Source organism: Zosterops lateralis, assembly GCF_965231275.1.
Source record: "Zosterops lateralis genome assembly, chromosome: 4".
Classification (NCBI taxonomy): domain Eukaryota; kingdom Metazoa; phylum Chordata; class Aves; order Passeriformes; family Zosteropidae; genus Zosterops; species Zosterops lateralis.
Window position 1 is genome coordinate 44,198,271 of NC_139765.1, and position 24,778 is coordinate 44,223,048.

The following is a 24,778-nucleotide window of genomic DNA, read 5'->3' on the forward strand; positions in this document are numbered from 1 at the left end:
GAAGGAATTAGGGTAAAAGGTATTGAGCTCAGATCATATGCATTTCTGCTCAGCTGTGTTCAAAAGATACTTTAAACTGTAATAAATGCAGGGAAAAGCAGGTATGCACAAGCAGGAAAGGTCAGATGGGGTAGCGGTGATTACTGTTTCTATGTTGTGTGCCCTTTATCCTCCTCTCTCTCTCTCCAAGCTTTCATAAAAGGTTTGCTGCTCTGGGTTAATGTTTTCTCTATTGAGTTATTCCCATCCCCTAAGGAATATTTCAGTCAACAGGCAAAGAAGTGATTTCCCCTTTCCACTGATGTATAACTTCACGATGGGGGTGAGAAAATGTTTACCTTTATTTCACTCGCTAAAGCACGGAGACAGTAGGATATTAAGGCAAGAATGTAGAGTCTTCCCATAGTCTTGGGAAATCAGCCCATGCCTGTCAGCTGTCTCTTCTTTATGCTCAGGATTGAACAGGTTTGAGCAGGACAGATGGACATGGATGTGCCAGCAGCACCCATTTTGTGGGTCTGGGTGCTGGCAATGACAGCTCAGAACCCAAGTGCTGGTCCTTCCACATGCTGCTCTCTCTCCCAGCCCTACTGCTGGACTTTGTGGTGTAACTCCTTATTTGTATTAGTGCAAGGGAAAGAGGCTCAAACCCAGCAAAAGGTTTTCAGTGCAAGTGCACCTCTGGAATTTTCCTCCTCTTTCTTTTGCCTTTCATGTTTTCTGGAATCATTTGGGGTCAGAAAATGGGAAGGAAATTCTTCAGTGAGTTGGCCAAGAGGAGCTTCCAGCAAAGCCCCTTCCAACAGCACCGTAATCTGTGAAAAATATCTTGCCATATGGAAAGGCTGTTCATTTTTTTCCCTCTGTGCACAGTTTGGCTTGCCCCACATTAGCAGAGGCTATCTTTAGCATGTCGTTGGTGTTTTTTATGAAGAGATATAAAAACTCCCACAGCAGGAGTCCTCTGGCTCTGAGACTGGGTGATGGAAGGAGGCTATGACAGACTGCTTAGCTGGCCCCACTGCTCAGAACCATCTGCTTGCCAAGGTTTCTCAGCTCTGAAGAGAGAGGCAGACGCTGCCCTTCTCAACAGTGGTATGTCACTGTGAGTATGGAGTTCCACTCAGAGAGTAGGAAAGATTCAGATAAAATGAAATCCAAACTATTTAAATAGACAAACAGGAGATGTTTTGTATTATTTTCTATTGTAAAATAGTCCCTGTAGCAAATAAGAAAGAAAATATAGTAGTTCTCTCTCACATGCAATTCAGCAAGGCTCTCTCATAATTGGTTCAAACCCCATTAATGAGTATAAGCAGTTTAAGCAGTTTGTTTAATGGCCATACCTCTGCAGTTGCGTATGCTGAACATAATTTCCTTTCCTGTTGCTAGCTTTGCAACAAGTCACAAGAGTTATTTACAGACACCTCAGTTTTATCTAATTTAACAACTTTGTGTTGTCAGCAGTTTTGCCATCTCGTTGTATTCCCTCTCTTCCTAGTCATTAATAAATTGACGGGGCTGGAGAAAGAGTGGAATCAATCCCAGCAGTGATCCTCTGGCTCAGTCCCTGTGGCATCACTCTTACCACCTTTTCATCCCAGTTATCTGCCATTTATCCCCATCCTTTTCTCTCTCTTTTAACCCATAAAAAAACCTTATCTCCTACCCCAGGGCTACTGAGTTTCCTTAAAAGCTTTGTGGTGAATGATACTATCAAATGTCTCTGTAAATGCATATCTTGTGATTCTCTTTTAGTCAATATTTTGCTACCACTTTGTAACATTTGAAAAGGTTAGAAAAGCACAGTTTATCCTCACTGATAAGTATATCAATTTATCTCTGCTGAGCAGTGCTGACTTGCAATTTATTCATCCTGATTTCTTCTCTTTTTCCTACACCTGTAGGTGTTTTATAAGTATCTTAAAGGATTTTCTCAACTATTTTGCCCATTAATGAATTAAGGTTTTTAGATTTCTGTTTTGAGGGTCATTCTTAAGAGCTATTTTAAAGATTGCTACAGTGTTGGCCATTTTCCAGTTACCCAGAAGAGTGGTTGTTTTAATGATAAATTACATACCTTTAATGATAAATTATGGTAGGCTGAAATTGTGTTCCATTCTTAGGATTTCCTCAGAGTCTCCAATGAATTCCATTTGGCATTATGAGTTATTGGAACATATATTTCTGACATTCTTACACCAGTGATAATTTTAATATCTTTTACCCAACAGGGCTTTCACACTATTACATGTAACTTCAGAGTAAAGATTCACTCTCAGCCCTTCTTTTCTGACACCCAATGAATCATTTACCTTCAGTGCAACCTTTCCTCACCCTACGATTTAATTCTCTACACTTAGCAGTCCAGTAAACCTACACAGCTTTCCACATGTGATTTACTTGCATTGCTTCTTTGTCATCATGCCTTTGACTGGTTTTGTGTGCTTTCTGAGGTTCAACTTGCTCTTTGACTTGTATCTTGCCTATCAAATCATCCATTATATTTGCTTTGCTTTAACTGAGTATCCTTTCCTGAAAGATGCTTTGAGGATAAAAATCAATCCTGGAATGTTACCATTTAAATATCCTATGCCTTCCCTTGTTTCTTTGTTCTGAATTGTGGAGATCTGCTAAAGCACAGGTTATAAATAGCTTCCACTCTAAAGTTATGAATAACATTTTTTAAAAATAATTATTTCTCTGGAAGAAAAAGACCTGGTTTAAATGCTGATATTTTATCTTAAAATGCTGATATTTTGCTCAAGTTAATGATCTTGAATATGAGTCTATTCACCCAGACTTGTAATTCTATCAGCTTCAAGGTAAATATTAATGTAAATCAATCATAATTATTCTCATTGTAATTACTGTACTTGGGGCCATACTTTCTGAAACAAATCCAGTAGTGAATGAACTTCATTACATGTAGTATTTCTTCATGCTTAATCATTTTGATTCACAGTATGTGCTGTGTTTACAGTACTGGATTTGTTTTCTTCCAATCTAGAATTTGTGTGCTAAGAGTCAGTTTCTCCTACACATGTTGAATTCTATTCAATGGTTTAGGTAGCACATTTTAAGTCTTGCATTTATCTTCCTCTAAACAAACTAATCATTGAATATTTTTTTACGTTCCCTTCTATTAAGAGTTTCTTATTCACAGTTGCTTAATTTCTTCTCAACTTAGTACTGGTTTTCAATCATCAAAGAAGCCCTCCCCTTCTGTATCTCTGTACCTTTTTGCTATTTACACACCTGTGATGAACCCTCCTCCCCACATCCAAGAAGATGTTATTTTATATGTCTGATTTATTTCTCAAGGTTACACTTTTATGAGAACTCAAACCCAGGAAGGCAAGGAATTTCCAGCTTCTAAATTTGTTTTTCCATCAGTGGTTATGTACTGAAGACATTGACCACTGTCTGTCCCAATTAACAGCCTGCCTCTCACACCCAAGCCTATTAAAATACATGATTCCTAGGTTTGTATGGGCTTGAATAAGTAATTAGTAAAATTAGGAGTGATGTTCATGAGAAATGCCTAGTGCTCAGACTTTTGAAAAACAGACCACTTAGATCAAGACTAATCAAGTGCTTTATGGTGAAATAATTTTATGCTAGAAATAACTCAAGAGTTAGATGCTCACTAGCAATACAGACAAGGCAGGATGGAACATATGTTGTAATCAGATGAAGCAGGTGCTTGAATTGGTCATCCTAGCTCTACATTCATTTTTGCTGTTAAGGGGACAAAGCCTGGGATCTAAAATATGTGTCTATGGATGATAATTTTTAAAAACATACAGGCATAAATCTTTCTTTTCCTTTTGTTTGTTCAAAAATTTAAATAATGAAATTTATTTACTATCATTCAATAATGATTTTGCTATATGAATTAAGAATTTAAATTTTGTGGCTTAAAAAGCAATGTCAAAATAATATAACATTTATACTCTAGAATTTTGTATCAAATTCATTACCAGACCATTCTGGCTTTTTGGAATTGGGATTTCTTTTATCCCTGAAGGACTAATCCAGGAAGTGTGGGCTGAGGTACAGCTTGCATTTCTTCTTCCTAACAATGCAAGTCAGAGTTCCCTTCGGCTGCAGGGAGATTTGGTGAGTCTGGGACTGGGTATGTTTAGTCTCTGCAGAGACACAGGGTTCAGAAATCTCAAGGCACTGCTGGAGTTCAGTGCTCTTCTGAAGTACCTCCCAGTGTCTGGCAGCCACCCAGCATGTCCCAGCCCTCCAGGACCTGAGCTGACATGGCTTTAGAGGTCTCCTAGCAGGAGAACCAGATGTGGCTTCGATATCTCCACCAGAGTGTAAACATGTCCCTCACTAGCCAGGCTGCTCCCTCTCTTCTACATTTTTCTCTTTAGGCAGGAGAAATCCAGAGTCCTTTAAGAATTGGAACTCCAATTCTTAATAATGTTACTGCTACTACTGTTACTGTCAGATAATGTTACTGCTACTACAAAACATTTGAAGGCCTTCTTAATTATTTGACGGACTGGTAGAATTATTGAAACCATTCCCATTTCCCTAATATACAAAACTTTGGATATGAAAACCGTACAGACCAAGTTTGAAAAGTATATTATTTATCAGGCAATTTAAGAGATCCTGTGATACATTCCTGATATTGCAGAAGCAATTAGACTATACTAGGAGATGTAAAATTTGTACCTATGAGGTCACAACCTCATAACATTAAAACACAACATGTTTTAAACTATTTTTTTCCTCTCTCTACATGTGAGAGCCAAAATCTAGCTTAGCTCAACTGAAAACTAAATGGATCATGACTGTTCCATGCCAGTCCCACCCAGGACACACCAGGCAGACTGGGTTTTTTAAACTATCAATGTTAGATTTGGCAAATTTGCTGATATGGCAACTGAAGCACATGGGAAGGAAAGGAGAGCCCAGCAACACAAGTGTCTGTTGTTCTTTCTGAGTGAGGGGGATCTGGGTTGGGTTGAGGTCTTGGGACAAGGTCTGGATTCGGTCTCTTATCCAAAGTTGCCTGAAATCTCTCCACTTACTCTGACCATGACCTAAAGAGGTAACATCTCCCCCCTCCCCCCGTCGCAGTGTGTATGTGTCAAACACAAAGCTGTGTTCTCTAAAATGGCATCTTCTTTCTTCTTTTAATGGCAATAAACCTGGAGAATTCCTTGAGCCTCTTGTGGTCATTAAAAATTCTGCTGTCAAGTATGAATTTGTTCAATTTGTTCTTATTTGATTCTCAGATACTAGATGGTGTTTTTCCTTTGCTTTCTACAAAATGTCTTCTATTACCAGGAATTCTCTCTCTATTTAAATACTTGCAGATGGAATTATCTTATTATATTAGGTGGTGGAATAAAATTACACCTACCTTCTTTTAGGGACTCATACTCCAACCAGTGTCTGGCTGTAGTGAGGGCTGCCTAGATTTTTTCTCTATTATAAGAATAAAACATACAAGATTAAAGTCTTTTCATGCCAGCTTTGTTATCATAAATATCTCTGATGGATATGCTGATTCATTTTTTAATAGGGGATAATACTTCAGATGAGAAAATGATCAAAACACAGAGCACAGTTAGGTCAAGGTAATTTAACTCTAATCTTGCCTAATTGTTATTGTGATCTGGACAGACAGAACTGAGATAATTAAATCTTGGTCATGAACTATCCTCTTCTTATTTCATATGGTTCCATGTGCCAAATACAATGCCAGCAATTTTAGCTGACATTTTCTGTGAAAAGACATCATAATGTGTGAAGGCTGCCAGCAGGGCAGTCTATCACTTCTACCTTACATCAAAGGGATGTTCACTCTCTTGGAGGAAGAAAATAAAACTAGTATAAAAAAACAAGACTTTAGCAAGGAAGGTTAATGTGGGGACCTTGCAACCTGGAAGATTCTAAGTTCAAATTTGGGAATAAGACAGCACAACCAGCACTTTCAGACTTTCTTCCTTGCACTTGAATCAAACAAGAGTCTTTGGGAAAACTCTGAAAAATACCCTCATCTCTACCTCTCATTAATGTAATTGCCTCCATTTCTGTTTCTGCATTCAGAAGAATGTTGCTGTACAACAACCTTGTGATTTCCACCACACCTAGTGCTGCTTTTCCACTGCTGACTACACCAGTCCACTTGCCAAAGCTGCGACTTTAGGCTCAAAGTGTGAAGCATAATCAAGTGAAGATGATATAAAACTCCAGGAAGACATGAAGCATTCAGAGACTTAAGGTGTGTTCCTCAAATAGGTACAGTCTTTGTTTCACAGCTCTATTTTTTGATAGCAAGTAAATTTTGCAATTGCAAGTGGGGCGATATCAAATCAGTATGAAACATTCATAACTGTAGCTAAAATTGGATGATGTCTTCTCAACTGATGAATGCTTGAGAGGGATGTCTTTGATGCCAAAGCTTTTTAACAGGGCTATGCTGTCATCATTGGGTGTGTAGTTTACTCAGTTTGTCAATCTCAGCTGGGGCTTTGCCAAGTGCTGGATTTAAATCCCAAGTTCTCCTGGTCAGAAAGGCACTGTGTAGCCTGCAGTGTGCAGGATGCTAATACTGGTACCAGCTCTCACCTCAGGGAGACTGCAAGACTAAAAAGTTGCAAGGAGAAGATGAGCAAATGAGTTGCTGTGCATGCAAGTTTGTGCGTGAGAAAGAGGGAAAGAGAGAGCACCTGTGTGAGAGGACTTTGCTAAAGGGCAGAAAGCATCTGGGCAATTGGGAAAAGAAAACTGTGCGCAGTCTTCTGTGCTTTACATAGGGGCATATGTGCTGAAGGGAGAGGGTACCACAAAAGAAATTCACAGATCTGGCCAGGAAGCTGGCAAGATAAAACTATCTGACAAACAACTGGAGTTTATTAAAAAACAGTATCTGAGCTTTGTTCTACATTGCCATCATTTAGAAAACAAGTGAAAATGGGTATGGTGGTCTCACTTTAGTCCCTCATGGCATTTTACACATCATCCAACAACTGTATAGTTTGTACTTATGACTATTTTCATAGACAGAAAATGTGGACCATAATGATATAATGGTGAAGACAGAAGTCCACACTGAAGTGTACTAACAGAAAGTGCTGCAATGTAATTTGCCTCTTGTGTTTTCCCTGATTGTAACTAATAAAAAGCCCTCAACCTCAGTAGTCTCAAATTTACTCAAATTAAAAAGCTGCTTCTCTGTGACAACAGACTATTTTTCTTGTTCCACTTCAAAAAGTATTAATTATGGAACATCATGTTTTACAAATTTTTTTTTTTGTATAAGTGCTGCATTAAAGCACTATTATAGTGTTGAGTAAACAACTCTGTGTGTTTTGCAATAAACTCTCAGAAAAAAGTTGCATCAGTGTTTTATAAGTAGGTCAGTGACAATTCCTTATGTATTTCTTAAATTCACATGGACTATCCAGATTCCAGCATAGAAATATATGGATAAAACTACTGTGAATAAAATATTCATATTTTCTTTAAAAATAAATACACCCACATAAGCTGCAGTAAGAGAGGTAATACCTTTCTGGTGCAGGATTGTCTTCTGCATGCTTTAAGAGCTCTACTTGGTTCAGTTTATTACCATGTAATTAATATGAGAGTAATTAATATGAGAGTAATTAATATGTGCATAATAAATAAGACATTTCTTTTGCAATTAAATCATTCAAGAATTTGGGGATTGTAACACATCCCTTATTTCTTCATTTGATATGAAAATTGTTGTAAATATTAGATATGGTGACTGATTTCAGGGTTGTCTCCTCAAGAGGCCTATTTGCTTATACTTGGATAAAATGTGTTTGTGTCATTGTTGACATGTCCATCGCAGTGGGATTACAGGTTACCATTTCATCCAAGAGGTTTTGTAAAGAGAAGGTGGTTTTACTGTAGATGCAGTAATACCTGTGACCAGGCAGTGTTTCAAAGAAAGCCCCAGAAGAAGAATAGCAAGTGCAAAAGATTACTCTTGTCTTCTACAAATGTCTCCTTGAGTAATTTCACCTCTAGCACTTGTAGGAGTAAAAACTCTTAGCTCATCAAGAAACAAACCAAGCAAACCAACAAAAACCCCAAACCAACTCAAAAAACCCCTCATCAACCAACCAATCAAAAATCTCCCAAAACCAAACAAAACCCTAACTACCTCTGAGACATCTAGTTTCTGGAGAGCCTTGAAAATTGCCGAAACATGTAAAGGTTAGTATCTGAAATGGGCTTCTTTAGACAGAAACTTTGAAACATAGAAAACACTTTCACTGATGCATGGTGAGTAGAGATATATACCACACCATTTTTTTAGGTCTGTCACCCTTTCCATGTGTGGAGTAGATTATGGTGAGCCTCAGTATGAAGTGTTTGTAGTTCTCTTGGCTAAAACACATTGTTTCCATCAAAAAGAACAGCATTCCAGCCATCTGAAAGTACAAGACCTATTTTCTTTCAGGTATTTCCATAATATTCAAATTTAAGAAGGGGCATGCCCCAAAAAGACTGTGAAACCGGATGTTTTCAGAGTGATCAGAAAGTGATTCCGTTGTTAAACAAGTATTTGAAACATGTAATCATCAACACAATATTCCTTGCGTTGGTATAAATTCTCCTATTTCTGCTCACTTACTTCTTGGTTAGCTGAATACTGTCACTACTGACGTTTCATATAGCAGAAACATAGCTCCATGTAAAGTGTATAGTGTCTGCCCTGGGCTCCACATAGATCTAGGAGAATAGATAAAGCACGTTGCATGGCATTTTGAATGATTTTTCATGTATGTGAATATTGAGGTGCCATTCCTTGGAGATCTTTGGAGAAAGAAGTAGATTATTAAAGGGATGGACTTCCCCTGATTTACATCTTATGTTGCTTTGGCAGCTTCAGTAAATGGCAAATGTCACTGTCTGCCGGCAGGTGCAAAGAACTTAGGGTGGATGTTTGCCTCTTTTGGTTTGTTCACTTGTGTGCCTGACCCAATGGGCAGCGGGGCTCATTATACACCGTTATTGTTCTAGATATTGAACCTATTTCTTCTCAAAGTAATTGCTTCTGGCTGACTTATCTGTAACCAACGTGATTGAAATAGCATGAAAACAATCAGTGATATGCGGCTGTCGCCTGTTAACTCTTTCAAAGAAACCTTTGTTAAGATTGCTTTGGCAGCCTGTGGATTTCATGAGTTTGGAAACACAGTTCCATGTCAGCAACTGGCTGGAGACAAAGCTTTGGTGCAGAAGGGGTGCTAGGCTGATGGGGTGGGATGTCACTGATGACTATGACTATGCAAGATACAACATCAGGGATGCTGTGTGACCAGTTACACAGGTGGTACCAGCAGCAGGGTTCCTTTATTTTTTATTTGTTTTCAGACCAGTTGCAATGTGAGGTGGCTGTACTGGCTCCACCAACTGGAGAAGCAGCCTGTAGCTCTTCTGAGGGTGGACATGCATGTTGGGTACACTGGAACTGAACTCTCATGCCTGTGCTCTGATTTGGGTGAGAATTGGATTGCATTCCCAACTTTCATGTACAGACACTCCTCTCTCTCTCTTCCTCCCCTCCCTCCCCTTTCTTATAAGAAAGGATATTTGCTTTATATGGTGCTTAGTATCATAAGTGGTTAATTTAGTCCAGAAAGGAGATTTTCCATGGACTCCCATGGTCGTCTTGGGGGGCAGAAGCGGGGGGGGGGGAGGGAAGGTGAGGGAAAGAACCACTTTCTCTTTCAGCCTTCGTAGTTATAGTTGAGAAAAATGTGAAAGGTTACTCGTAAAGATTTTATTTATTTGCAAAGACCATAGAGGATAAACTTGGGGGAGACCAATAAACAATACTGGAATCACCAGGTGACGTCAGGGTCTCACTGACAGGCATGTGAAAGTAGGGGGAAAAATTGACCCTCCGATCCTCCATCCTGCAGAATTTGACAAACTGGCAACAAGACATTGCTGCCCTGCACATTGGGAGTCTATGAAAGGGAAGGGAAGAATGAGGCTATTCTTAGCCCCCTTTACAGGCACACAAAGTACGGCACAGAGATGTCACTTGCTGGGGAGGGTTTGTTAAAGAGGACAGGAGCGCGGGGTAGGATCGCCCTCCACGACAGGGCCAGTGAACCTGCCGCTGTCAGCCCCGCGCCGGCTCCGCACATTGCCACCTCAGCCAGCGACTGCAAACGTCCTGATTTCTTCCCTTCCCCCCCGCCCTTCTCAAATTGTTTTTATTCATGCTCAAAGACCAGGCGGAGGCTTCGCCAGACCCTGGACGGCACCACCTCGGGCCGGGAAGCGCGCGGTGACTCCAGCACGGCAGAGGAGAGGCGCCGGCAGGAGGGGAGCGCCCCGAGGACCCGCCCGCGCCGTTCCCCCGCTGCCAGCCCCGGCCTGGGGGGCACCGGGCCCCTCCCGCCTCTTCCCTCAAAGTTCCCAGCGGACCCTCCAGGCTCCCGCTCCCCGCCGTGCCCGGCGCTCCCCCGGCGGACGGGGCGGCGCCTCCCCCGGCCCTGCCCAGCCCTGCCCGGCCCTGCCCGGCGCTGCCCGGCCCGGCGGAGGCGGTGGGCGGCTCCCGCGGCCGTGGCATAAACCGGCGGCCCCTCCCGCCGGTGCCGCTGTCCCCGCTGGACGGCGGGGAGAGGAGGAGAGGAGGGCGGCGCTGCCCCGGGGCCCGGGCGGAGGCTGCGGCTGCTCTCGGGCGGAGGGGCTGCGCCTGGCGGGCCGGGAGCCGCGGGCACGGGCGGGCGCCTCCGGCTGCCGCGGCCTCGCTCGCAGGGCGGGAGCTCCGCCGGGCTCCCCATTGTCTGCCCGCGGGCGGAGGGCTGCGCTGCCCCACGGCCCCCGCCCTCGCCTTTGTGTGCTCCGGCCGGCGGCGGCGGCGCGGCCCCGCGGTGATGCGCGCTGCGGGGCGGCGCAGGGTCCGTGCCGCTCGCTGAGGGGCGGGGAGGGACCCAGCCCGTGCCCCGGAGGCTTTTCGCCCGCAGCAGCCGGAGGAGGGGGACTATGGACTGAGCGCACCGCCGTACCATGGAGTCGGGCATCCGCTTGAGCACGCTCTGCCTTCTCCTCTGGCTGGGAGCAGGTAGGCGGATGCCGGAGCCGCCGGGAGAGTACCGGGAGCGGTGCCGGGGCAGCTCCGCAGCGGCGATGCTCCGGCCGCCGGGCAGCCGCAGGTGCGGGCAGCGGCGGAGGGGCCGGGGGGCGCGGGCCCGGGAAGTTGCGGTGTCGGCGGGTGGGTGACGGCACTTTCTGGGGCAGTTTCAGGCTTTGGCGTGGACCCCTCGCTGCGGATCGACGTGCTGTCCGAGCTACAGCTGGGAGGCTCCACGGAGGGCGTGCGGCAGGTGCCCGGGCTGCACAACGGGAGCAGAGCCTTCCTCTTCCCAGGTAGGGCCGCCTCGGCCCCGCATCCCCGGCCGTGGCCCCGCATCCCCACGGCCCCCGAGTCACCCCCAGCGCGGGAGGTTCGCTCGCTCTGAGACCTCGGCATCCCGTCCCGTCCTTTTCTGCTCGCCTTTCTTCCACTCTTCTTTTCATCTCCCCTCTCATTAGTCTATACATTTTTTTCTCTCTCACCCCATTTATTTTTTTTTTTTCTTTGACCGGTAGACGCTTAATTAAAGTACGGCAGGAAGGGGGATGGCAGATGGCGGGTTTTGTGAGTCGTGGGGTGCGGTGATGAATAATAGCACCACCCACTCTACTGCTTTACTTGGGAAACGCTAAACATATCCCAGTTCCAGTTAAGGAAAACCTCACTGAAAGTTTTATGTGAATCGAGCAAAATGCTGAAATGAAGTGCCCCGGAGGAGGGAGGCAGATGGCTGGAAATAAGAACACCCTTTTTTTTGCTGAAGGAAAGGGGCCCTTTGGAGCTTCGGTGACGTGACTCCTCCTGAGAAACAATGAATGAGTTTTGGTCTCTCTTGGTGCTTGTGATTGTTTCTTTGCAAATATTGGGAATAGAAATAAAATAGTAGTTTTCTATCTTCCAAAAGTGCATTCAGGAGTTTTATTAAAGATTATTAAAAAATATTAAACTTTCTGATATTGTAATTCATGAAAGACTGTAAAATACCTAGTTGAACGTATTTGCATTGGTTGCATTCCATACACTTGCTCATTATCAGTGTGTTTTTGAATTACACTTTATTAACATACTGATACGTTAAATGAAGCTGGAGTCAACAATATTTTTAGGAAAGAAAACCACAAGTCTATCTTAATAATAATAAAAAAAGCCTAAAACTGGCCTTTAGAAGAAAGTCTCTGAAAGATGATTAAATACTCTTTATGATCTCTGACTAAACAGGAAGAAGGAATGCAGCTTAACATCTGATGAGAAACAAGCAAATCTCCCCATCAGCTTGCACTTTTAAGACAGGGGACCTGCGTTGTTGGCTTCTTGTGTCATGCCGGGAGCTTAGCTCGGATCTGAACACATTTTTACTGCAACAGGCACGAGGCCGTGTTTCACGTACAGAGGAGTTATGATTCAAGGGAGATAAGATCTGGAAAGGGAATTTCTTTTTCATGTTTGCATTAATGAGATAATTTATCAGGAAGCTAATAGTTGCCAAAGGCTTTTTTTTTTTTTTTTTTTTTTTTTTTTTTAAGGTGACCTCTCTAGCGATGTTCTTCCCTGGAACTGCCAGCATGTGTCACTATGGACATGAATTGGAGACACATGGGCATATGCACTCAGAAACACTGGCACATGCTGCCTTTAAATATCTGTGATGGGCTTGTGGCTGCAGAGCAGAGACCTCTGTAAAGGGGGTGACTGCTTAGAATAGCAATTCACTTGTGTGTCAGTGGGTTTGGTGTCCTAAAGTAGGTGTAATTTTTAAGGCATGGTTCTGAGTGGAAGTCCCCATTGTGCTCTGGTGGATTGGGGTGAGAGAGTAGGGGGAAGTTAAAACTCACTTTTTCTTCAGTAGTAACAGGAAGTTTGGAAGAATAAAACTTTCTGGTATATTTTCCTAGTGTCAGGACAAAAAATTACTGGGTTATTAAAGAGTTGTTTGGTTTTTTTTCAAGTTTCTCCCTCTTTGTTTGCAATTCTGAGTGTACATAGTTCCCAAATGGGTTAGCAGCTTATTTGTAACAAAAGAAGACAGGAATTTTAAATTTTCACAGCAGGCTTTTTATTTTGTTGTAATTGGAGGAATAACAAGGATGAAAACACTTGTGTCTAAATGGTGGTTGAAGTCACTCAGTGTCCCTTAGGAAGTCTTCAATGCCCTGCAGGACTGGAGATAATTTTCCCTGCTACTGCAAAGATGACTGCTGATTTTCTTATAGTGAATGGGGTCCTTACTGAGCAGAGAGGTTTTCACTTTTGAACTTGCATTTAGAAATAGAGAAATTTCTTTCCTTTATCAGACCACTAAGTCCACTTGGTCATTTTTGTTCTGCTCTTAGAACTCTCACTTTGGGAACACTGCAGCAATGTGGGCCTCTTAATGTGTGTATTTGCAGTGTGTGATTTTTAAATATGTGTGAGTGTTGCCTGGAAATTTGGTTTGTCTGTGTGGACTTTTCCTTATTCCAGCTAAAGCCTTAGTCCTAGACAGAAAAGAATTCATGAGAATGAGGCAAATTACTTTAAATGATCCTTGAGCATACTCAGAAGCTCCAAATTGTGATCCTTTACCTCTTGGTTTCTTCAGATAGTGAATCTTTTCTTGTGTCATATATATATATTTACAACACTTTAGTATGTTTTCTTTTTTGATAGACCACATTCTCAACAGATGTAAGGCCTTACTTTACATAAGCTTAAACCATTCAGAAGTCCTAAATGCTGTTCTGTATTTTAGAAGGAAATTATGAATGTGGCATGTTGAACTGCCAACAGGTAATAGACAATTAAAGATATATAATGGAAAATTATACATATAGTTAAAGCAGAATACTTTCTTTACTTCAGTTTCTAGGCAAAAAGTCAGTTTTGACTGCTTATTAAGATGTAGCATCAATTTTCAGTATAGAGGTTTAGCATCTGATGGGCTGTTCTAGCAAATTCTCCCTTGTGTAATTGACTTTTCAAAGGTACCTGTGTTTCTAGGCCATACAAAACAGTAAGCAATTACTCTCTAAAGGTAGCTTTAGTCTGGCACTGTCCAGTCAAGATAATTTAGATTATACTCCTTATACAGTTCCTGATTTAGAAATAATGTTAGTCAATTGAAATTTGCTATTACTTAGACTTTTTGTGTGTGCATGTACTTGACTTCAGCAGATTAAGGTGCTGGATTCTAAAGGTTTTTAGGTGTCTAATGCTCCTTAGCTGTCACGAATGGTAGAAGTGGAATGCCACTGTAATCTGGGTCTAGTTAGCTGCAGGGACTTCTTTTTCTGGAAATGTGATTTGCAAAGTAATTGTAAAAATGTAGCTTGTGGGAAGATACAATTATGAATAGAAAACAGGAGGAAGTCTTACAAAAATGTTAGTGTTGCTGTATGTGAACATCTGCCAGCACTTTCTAGCCAACAGCAGATATTATTATGTCAAAATATGTTGAGAGGAAAATTATTCCTCTGCTGGTCAGAGCAGCAGAACAGAAGTCAGAGTATCTGTGTCATGAATGTGTCTCTGTTGGCAACTGTTTATGTAAGTCAGTGAAATTTTCAACCTTTTTTCTTCCCTTTGCAAAACAGAGATGACACTTAGTAAAGCCCAAACCAGATGGGTGGACTGAAGTGTAATTAATGTAGTTAAAGAATGATTTTGGAGAAATACACATTGTCATTCTAATGGTTCTTTTTTATAAGTATACCGCATTAGTGCATTTTGAGGAAATAGATGAAGATGAAAGTCCAATGTAGCCATTTTCCTATGAAAATATGGAAATTGTATTGCTTCAAGAGGACTTGTTGCATATGTAACTGCAGGGGAGTTTTAAGAAGTAGACAAAACCACAACAGAGGCTGAAGGATGATAAGGTTTTGGATGACTGACTCAAGTATATGCTAGGAGATACAACATTAAGCTCATGCAAAGTCCCAGTGAAGCCAGATACTTCATCTGGCAGTAGGAAATGGCATTCTGAGGTGTGGCAATGTAAAGGACTGTGAGAGCAACTTGGTCTCCTCTGGTATTTCACTAGCCAGTAACATTTTGTCACCCTCCCTTTAAATTCTGTATTATATATATTTTATAGATAGAGCATTTTGATAGCTTTTCTGGATCTCACTTGTTGAGAGCAGATACAATTCATCAGCCTGTCTTTGTCCAAAGAGTGTGTGTAGTAATGGAGACACCTTCCAACTGCCTCCAGCACCAGTGGAGAGTGGAAGATACACTGTAAATCAAGCGATGAGAGGCTAAAAAAATGAAAGCCAGGTGATGTGTAAGAACAGTATATACCCATTGAAAGGTGTATATTCTCCTCAAACAGAAGGCTAAAAGTTGGAGAGAAGAGTGCAATCAGATGGTTACAAACACAGAAACATGCAATTAGGGAAAAGATAAAAAGAATGTATCAGTCATGAAAATGTGAGAGCTTATGTATCTAAATGCAGAATTTGGAATTTATTTAGAGGAAGGACAATTTTAGAGGCAAAATATGGTATATTCTGCTGGGGATCAAGATGTGCTATAAAACGCCAGAAAATAATTGAATCTGTCAGTGGAATAAATGAAAGGACTCAGCAGTACTGTTCTTTGAATTGGTGCTGGCTGGCACAAAATCCTGGCTGAAAAAAGCCCCCTAAAATAGGCTTCTTGATATAAGTGATGTTTTACCTCTTGTTGTATGACTGGATCATGAGTGTGTTATTTTAAAATACTGGCAAGACAGTATTACTCTATCTTATATTCCTTTGGAAAGTTCACTCTATTTTGTCTCGTAATATTGTCTCTGGACACTTACTAAATAAGCTAAAAATAAAGCCTTAAAAGCAGAGGTGAGTAAACTTTTTGTCACAGAAATAGGATTTACATTGCCTATGCACTTCACACACACTGCTTCTTCTTTGCCACCTGTCATTGAAACTATAGACAGATGCTTTCTCCAGGTTCCAGCTGAGCCTGCTGAAAATATTACTGTTCCCAGCTGCTCATCACTGCCCAGAAGCTAGAGGTTACTGTCCCCACAACTCTTCTGAAGCAAGAGATTATGTGAGTGTTCCCATGTCTGCTGCTGGCAAAATCCGCCAGCTTCAGGAGTGAACCTGGCTGACTGCAGTGATGTGGATTAGAGATTCCTGTAAAATCCCCTTTCTCCAGCTGTATCCATCTCCCAGAGGAATGATGGCAGACAGCTGGGAATGAGGATGTTAATGTTGCCAACTGGCTTAGCTGACTGCAGAGTGAATACCTATCTGCAGCTTTTTTTTTGTCTTGCATGTAAACCAGTTTCTCTCAGATGCACTGAATCCTCAAAATGTGGGACCTCCATCATTATCCCCATCTGTAGATAACAAAAGTGTTAATCAAAGCTTAATTTCAGTAGGCACTGGTGTGTTTTTGATGTTAGAAATACCTAATGTAAGCAATTGCTCTATGACAGTGTGGTAGCCAGAAAAGTTTTGGTGTATCTGGAATAACAGCATAAGCTTTTCCTTTGCTGCTTTCTACTTCTGGAACTCTCTAAAGTCACCTCTGCACCTGTGCAAACAGTAAGCACTGGGGAAGGGCACTGCCAGGACTGTGATTAATGCGCTGGAGAGCCAGGCTGGGTGCTGAAGGAGAGCCCTGAAAAGCTGGGCTGTTTTTGCTGGTCTAGCTGCTCCTCTGAGACATACCCTTGCTCCAGAAGAACTTAATATTCAGCAACCTCTTCTAGGAAGGAGGAGTAGTTGTAGCAAGAGGGGTTTGTGAAGTTGTCTGCCACTTGAAGACCTCACCCAAAAAAGGAGATAGCTTGCGAGGCTCCTACATCAATTTTCCATCCTAAACCATGAATGTTAATGCATAGAGAACTATGATGCACTTACTCCTACTGAATATTCATGAATATGCCCAGAACTGGAGATTGTGTTGCTTGCTGACTGGTTGTGCTGGTTTATCTGTAAAATAAAGGGAGGAAAGTTATGGAAGAAAGATTTAATACATAAGCTTTTGATTGATGTTTGTTATTGTACAGTAGAGAGTAGGGCTGAAAAATGTAAAGCGATTTGAAACATAATGTATGACAGATACAGAAACTGAGGAGAAAAGCTTACAATCCCTGAATGTAGTCATTAGTGCACAGTTGATACAAAATGTTAAGGAATGGCATAAAACTTGGCCTGTGGCATTTGGGAACTGCAACTGTCTTACGCTGAAAGTTTCCAATAAATATTTTTGGTGATATGTATGAGGCATTACTATCACAGAAGTATAAGTGTTAAGCAATAAAGTTGTTTTAAGTTCAGGTCTAAAAATTGTCATTATTCATCCCAAGAAATTTTTTTTATTTTACACAAAGTGTTATTTTGTCCTTTGCTTTGTTTTCTTTTGATTTTCTGCAGTGGGGTTTTTCTGGAGAGAGAGAGAGAAAGGTAATAATCTCAGATTAAATATTCCTTTTAAAGCCTTTAGGGTTTTGTTGTTTGTTTTGTTTTGTTGGGGTTTTGTTTGTTTGCTTTTGGTTTTTTTTCTCCAATTTTTTTTCCTTTCTTGCATCTCTTTCCATGTGTGTTGATATGGGCTCTTTTCACCTTTCAGTCTGTTAAATTCCAGCATGACTTTGGTGGCCTTGCCTGGCCACAGCTGGGCTTGGTAGGACAGCTTACATCTGACAGCTGACATCTCCAGTCTCTGATACCTTTGAGTGAATTAATACGTGCATTTATTTATCAGCAGGGTGTGACTCCATTTAAAGCAATGTTGTGTTTTAGTGTGTTCTTGTGGACTTGAGGCTGTGCTTTTCACAGCCAGGTTGTGTCTGATACCTGCAATAAATTGAAGTCCCTGGGGGTCTATTTTCTACTGGGACAGTGATGAATCTCTAATTTTTTTTTTTTTTTAATGAGTGTCTGGTTGCTCAGGATAATGCAAATAACCCTGTATTGTTTATACATTCACTGTTGCCCCAAACGATTCATACTGATTAACAGCAGACAGAAACACATTTGATTCTTCATGCCTTTACAATGAGGCCTCTTCTAGAATATTTTAAGTACAAAATCTTTGCTGAGGCTTGTATTATCTCAGAGCTCAACCTGGCATTTTTGTTGGAAAGCTGAAGAGGAGAATGATGTCCAGCTCTAAGGCACATGTGATGGGGAAGTACATTAAGACGGTGTCAGTGTGGGGATATGGGGCAGAGCCCTCGTTTGTGCTGTGAGAAGGGACCTGATGGTTGGAGGAGTGAGGCCTGAGAGCTTCTCTCCATGTTGATGTCCCAGTCAAGAGCAGGCAGCTGCAGATGGCTGCTCACCTGGCAGCCTCTCCTGGCAGTGTGGCAGGGGACAGTGATGTTGGCTGAAGTTAAAAGCTGTGATATTGACAGTAGGACAGCATCTGTCCTGTATGCAGAGAGAACTGGGCACATGCAGCACATGTGCCCTGAGGGAGAGTGACCTTCTAGGTAGCTGTCAAGTGCATCTTTCCATATTGTTGGGGGAGGATTGCATTAGCAAGAGGAAGTGATGGGGGAAAATGAGGTCTCGCTACCCTTATGTAATTACTTTTGCTATGGCATAGTTCTCTAGTCATAGCGTGCCTGAGACTTGCTGGGTTAATTTTTTTTTTAATGGTTTCTTCCCCCACTGCAGTATGGCTCATTCTCCAGTGAGATGTCACAAAGGACAGCAGCATTTCCTACACATCCCTCGTAGATCAATCACAATGTCTGTTTTTCCTCTACTTTTTGCTTATAAGATGTGGGGAATAGGTTTTCTTCTCTCCCCCTCCTCCCCAGCTTATGTTCTTCTAGTCTGTATCCTCCAGAGTATACAGGTGCTACCTTGGAAAAATAACTTCAAGTATGGTTAAGTTCTCAGTTTCCCCTGAGTCTTAAAGGAGGTACAGGACTGAGTTCATAAGTTATTTAAAACCTCTGGATAAGGGCTGGAAATTTTATATAGCTGTCATGGAAAACTGTACTTCTTTGTAGTTAGTCTTCCCTATATTTCGTCCCATTTAGTTTTGTGCCAAGGTGCAGATCCACTGAGCAGCTGTATTCTGCTACCTGTACTGCTAAAGGTACAGCTGAATAAGGAGTGAAAAAGGAATTTTCACTGGTGGTTTTTTTTTTTTTTTTTTCTGTCCATCTGTTTTGTCTAAATTCCTCTATATTTTGTCTCAATGTTTAAGAAATGGTATTTTTTTCCATCTTGGCACTTTCTAAATGATTTCCTCTTGGGAAGATCTGAGGAGAAACATAAGAAAGGGTACTTTAGTTTTTAATTTTATTTTTTTTTCCCCGGACATGTTTTCCACAACAAATACTGTGAATGCTCACTTAGATATTTCAGATAGAAAAAAAAAATAATTCTGTAGCCATTTTCAACATGGAAGAATTTTACAGCAAAAAAAATCTTCTTATTTGTTAGCGTTTTATTTGCTTTTCTTTTTTGGTGCATACTTTGTTTTTGGGGATGTGTGTTTTGCTGATGACTTCTGAGAGACACACAACTTAGAAAACTGGCTTTTAGCTTGAGTCATCTCCTGAGCGGTTGCTCACAGCTCTGTGCTGTAGCAAGGTGCTAAAGCAGTGGGCATGGTATTAAAGGACCCGCAGACTGAAAGAGACTTCTGAAGACACAGTGTTCAAAAGGCTTTTAGCAGATTAACATATTTGCTGCAGCACCAACATTGCTATGATAGACTGTAATGTTTCCAAGGGAGCCATTACAATCAATATTGCTAGCGATCCATAACTGAGAACTCTCTTAGTGGAATTTGAGTGGCTATTTCCTTCTCTGAAAACACGGAGTATAATAAGAAAAAGACCTCCAATTGTAGAGTTAGAGCAATGTTTATACTCTGTTAGAGCAATGTTTATACGATTTCCCCAGCATAAATGCTTATTTAAGTATAATTAGATGGTGGCAACATCCATAGCGTTTATGGTAAAAGAGAAGATGATATGTACTAACCTTGACTCTGTCTGGAAGTCCATCAGTCTCTAGATACAGCTGTGTAATGATCCAAAAGGGTTCCAAAGGATCTTTTCTAGTTTTGAGGTCAATAAATTTAATAGCTCCCTAAGCATGCATTTGCGTATTGTGCCCCAGCTGTTCCAAAGGCACTCTTAAGATTTTCTGTAACATTGAATAATATGCCTCGAACTTGAAATAGTCCCTTGATTTGCTCAGCTCTTGTTCAAGGGAGAGGGTAGATTTGAGGAAAACCTTGTGTACCCTGTTCAGTGTTGCTCTTATTAAGAATCCCTGCACACACCATTAGCATAAGGAAAGCATATGGGAGTAAGAGACCTGGGAGGTTGAGTTTTTTAAAAAAATTGCCTTGGGGGTTATTGCATTCACTCTGGGTTTCTGCATTTCAGAAAAATATCAATGAATTGCAGGAATTGAAGAGAAAAACAACAAACCTTATCATACAGTAACAAAAGGACTGGCTTATTTGGAAAAAAACTTGAGTATGTACAGCTTGTCCAAGAAATGACAAAAGTGTTGTATGATAATGTCTAGTATTAGAAGATTCTTAGAGGTTTAAAATGAAGGAATTACTTATTATTCAAAGAGCTCAAGGTAAGAGTAATGTAATGATACCACAAATGGAGAGGATTTAATATAAAAGGAGACTTTCACAGTGAACTAGTTTAGATTGTGGAATTGCTGCTGAAAAGAAGTGGTGGAAATCTCCATACTTCTGATTGTTTTAGAAAATAGGATGAAATAAAATATCTGGGAATCATTAGCTACGTTGTAGTCATTGTACATAGTTATTCAGGAAATAGGCTAAACGATGGGTGGATGACCCTTTAAGTGTTTCTGTACTCTGGAGAGCAGGGGTGTTGGTGAAATTGATCTAGTATAGGGAGAGCTTTTCAAAGACACAAAGTAGCATCAAACATCTGGTACACAATTACCAAACCAGCACCTTTGTATTCTCCAAAACTTGTTCTTTGATGCATTTACATATATTTTGATGATGCCTGGCTAAAATAAGCCTACAAGAGCAAATTAGAGCCTGGAAACGTTTTATCATTTTAACATATCCAAGCTTATAAATTGGGTGTGAGTTTAAACCTGCAGCTGATTTATCAGGGCTAGTGGGCACATTCACAGAAGCATAGACTCCATTAATACCTGACTCAAATAAGAACTTCTGGAGAATCTGAACTCTGGTCTTTCCCAGCTTCCTTGCATTCTCTGGTAATGGTTGGTTCAAGTCTTCCATGTATTTTCTACTTGTCTGCCCTGCTCACAGCTGAGTTGTATATATGGTGTTCCTCTGCTCTTTGATGTTCCCAATTCAAAACTTTCTAATCTTTGTTTTCTGGCACTGAAACAGATACTCTGTGAGTAGAGGTTTTTCCAAGTATGCCAGTATGGTTGATGGCACTGGTGTCCTACCTCTGCCCTCAGGTGTGGTCTCTCTGCCATTTCCTGTTTCTGCTAGTGCTTGAATTCTGTTTACAGTTCAGTCTCCTGCCTTCTCCCCTTATCTGCTGCTGTTTGCTCAGTCTGCTGCTGGAGACCTGTGGCTAACAACAGAGGTGTTGGAGTGTCCATATTCAGATACAGTTTTTTCCAGTGGTGGTCTCCTGCCTCCTGCTCTGCTAAATTTTTGCTGTTAGCAAACAGGTTTAAGTTTTCCGGTGCTTTCTATCTGTGTCAGTGACTGTGGGGCATTCTCTTGTCTTGCTGTTGTGTGACAAGAAATCAGCATTTAAGTTCTTAATGCACTGAATTTTGGTTAGTTGGAGGCAGTTAACCCTAATGTGGACAAAAACCAGTTATACCCTAGAAAGCCAGAGATGGAGAACCTGGATGAGAGAGCCAAATCACTACCAAGAGGGAGAAACAGATTCCTCATGGAGAAGAAAGGTAAACCTTCTAAGTCACCCACAAATGATTACAGTTGGGCTAGATGATCTCAAGAGGTCCTTTCCAGCCTAAATCAATCTGTGAAACACAGGCTGTAGGAGTTAGGTCCTCAGGAGCAGCATCCTCGTCACAACGAAAGGAGGTTTTGAGAGAAAATGACTGAGCAGAGAGCATGAGTAAGTCTTACTGAGACTTGCACAGTGAGAGCCAAGTGAGGGGGAGATGTGGTGTGTTGCTGAGATGGTATTGGATTGTCTACACCAAGGATGATCCTAATTCAGAGGTGCCATGGTGGGTGCTGATCTTATACAGTCTGTCATTGTATGATAGTTCACCACTGGAATATGATGTATTTGAGAATTTGAGTAGTGCCTTATCTTCAGAGAGAAGGGTAGAGCGTGTAATGTAGCTTGATCTACATCTAGCATCATCTCTTGCATGATTTATTATTGCCATTAAGTTTGTACTTTGTTGGTTTTAATTGATTAGGCTTTGTTTACCTTTGGTTGCCTGCCTTTTCATTTGGAAAAGGCTGGCAACACTATCTCCTCCTCCTCCTGCCCTCCCCTTTTGCTGTGAATTGAATACCTGTTAAAATCCTGGCTATGCTGTACGATGAAGGACTGAAAATAAAATCAATCTTTAGCAGTTCTCATGTGTGTCATGCCCTTATTACAGTACTAGTAGGGCTGAAAGAGGATGCATTGTTTTCCTTCTGCTCTTCAATGTCCCAGTGTTAACAGCATTTCTTGGTGTGATCTTTTTGTTTGTTGTTAGGTCAGTTTGACACAAGGTGCTCATGTGACAACAGTATGCAACCAAGCAGAACTAGGTGCATATGCCACAGATGGCAGGTGCAAGGAAAACTAAGCAGGCTTGGTTTTCTCCACAGGTTTCAAGATGTTCTCAAAGCAGCTTCTAGAAAGTTGTTTTGTGCCTAAAGGGAGTTTGTGCTTATATACACATATATATTTATGAAGCTATAGTAGCTGTAACCTTTTTAAATATAGCTGGAACCTCCATTGAAATGAAGAAATAAAAGAAATCCCACTCTGCTATGTTGGTGTTCTTGTTCAAACATAGTACGTTTTATAGCAATATTTGCTGTGAAAAACCTAAACAACATAATTCTAAGTAGCAGCACGTGATTCTACCTATGAGGGAGCACAAAGGAAGCATCTTCAAAACTTAAAAAGGATTTAAGAATAGTGTTGGAGTATAGGCTAGGAAAAAATGGTAATCCAAAAAGGTATTGCATCATATAATTGATAACCTGGAACCTATACATCACCAGAAAACATTACAATAATAAATACATGGTGGAGAGCATACCATGCAGCACACATTTTAATTTCCTAGGAGTGGGATTTCAGTAAAAGAATAGAAGTCTTTTATCTTCATTATTTTGCTGTCATGTAATAGGTCCCCACTAAGTAGCACCCTCTCTCCTGGTGATAGTATCTAGAATGATGACAGTTTCTCTGAAAGGGATAGTATTTCTGGTGTACAAGGAACAGAAGTTTTCCATATCATGTATGCTTTTAAAAATTTCTGATAGCACTTTTTTTGTGTGGTGCTTCCCTGTGTGTTGATCTATACATTTCTAAAATTCCTTTCAGAAATGTTGAGGAGAGCACATTCTCATTTTCTGTGGCTGTTTGGTAGGAGTTGTTTTATTAACAATCTAGTGTGGCAGGATCTGTATTGCTTGTTAGCAAATCAGCTGCTGCAGTCTCCTGGGCTAAGAATACAGACCTGCTCAAAGTTCAGGTTTGCCTGCGATTAAGTTTCTAATTAGGTTTATCCTGTCATTTGCAGGAGGCTTGAAAAATTGTCAGAAATATGCTAATGCAGATACAGTCACTAGAACCTTTTCTATAACTGTTTATCTTTGATTTACTTTTTGCCTACTGAGTCCAAAAGTCATGAAGTCCTTGTTCATGGACCTGACATTTTTGGAAGAGCACACCTAACTTTTTGCAGTGCAGCTGGGCTGCTTTACATTACAGGAAATGATTCCCACTTAATCCTGCTGCAAATTCCCTCTTTGCCAAAGGAACGACAACCCAAGGAAAGATGAAAGATGTCCAAGTGTGTTAGCATTGTGCTCTGACTGAGATTGGGAGAGCTGTGGCACCGAATCCATTGCAGAACGGTTCAGTCACATCTGACTTGCCTTGGTTTCTAGAAGCAGCTGGTTGGTTTGTAAGCTCAGGTGCGTAACCCAGCCACTAGTATAACCACCCCCAAACTTGTTTTGTGTCATCTCTTGCAGAATGCTTCTAGCCAGATTTCAGTGGTGTTATTGTCAGTTCACAGGGAGTATGCATTATATTACAGCTGTTGTTTTCCACAGACAGTCATGGATTTGCAAAGTCTATTCTAGTTGTCCTGATTCAAGCCTAGTTGTCCAGGCTCTCAGTACCTTTCCCTCCTCTTTTCCCACAGTGGATTTGTGTTCTCAACTGTGCCATAATGACTTTAAACATCAAAGTATATAGCATATAGGTGACCCAGAGTTTTGGCTGGAAGTGATATGATTACTGCTTTTTAAGGATATAAGTATGAATGTAATTGGGGAAAAATATATTCAGAAACAGGTCTTCTAGTCTTTTGTGTCAGTCCATTGTGACTTGTGGGACTTTGCATATGGTTTGAGCTGGAGGAAAGCCCTTGCTGGTTGACTCACCAAAGCCGTAGCTGACGTTCGGAACAGAAGAAGCTACAAAGCAAAGGCAGTTGGAAACTCCCCAAATGCTGCAAGAACAAACTGTGACATTTCCCCCCTCATTTTTATTTGATTTAATGATTTGGCTTCAAG

General features: G+C 41.3%; 1 protein-coding gene across 2 annotated transcripts in view; it reads left to right on the top strand.

The window, feature by feature from the left end:
- The first annotated feature begins 11,002 nt into the window (after positions 1 to 11,002).
- NELL2 (neural EGFL like 2) overlaps positions 11,003 to 24,778 on the top strand; it is a 136,218-nt gene continuing 122,442 nt past the window's right edge. For both annotated transcript variants that reach the window (XM_083860688.1, XM_083860689.1), the window contains exons 1-2: positions 11,003 to 11,089; positions 11,266 to 11,394. In XM_083860688.1, coding sequence (XP_083716814.1) covers positions 11,035 to 11,089; positions 11,266 to 11,394 — 184 coding nt within the window. In that variant the 5' untranslated portion in view covers positions 11,003 to 11,034. The remainder of the gene's footprint in view (positions 11,090 to 11,265; positions 11,395 to 24,778) is intronic.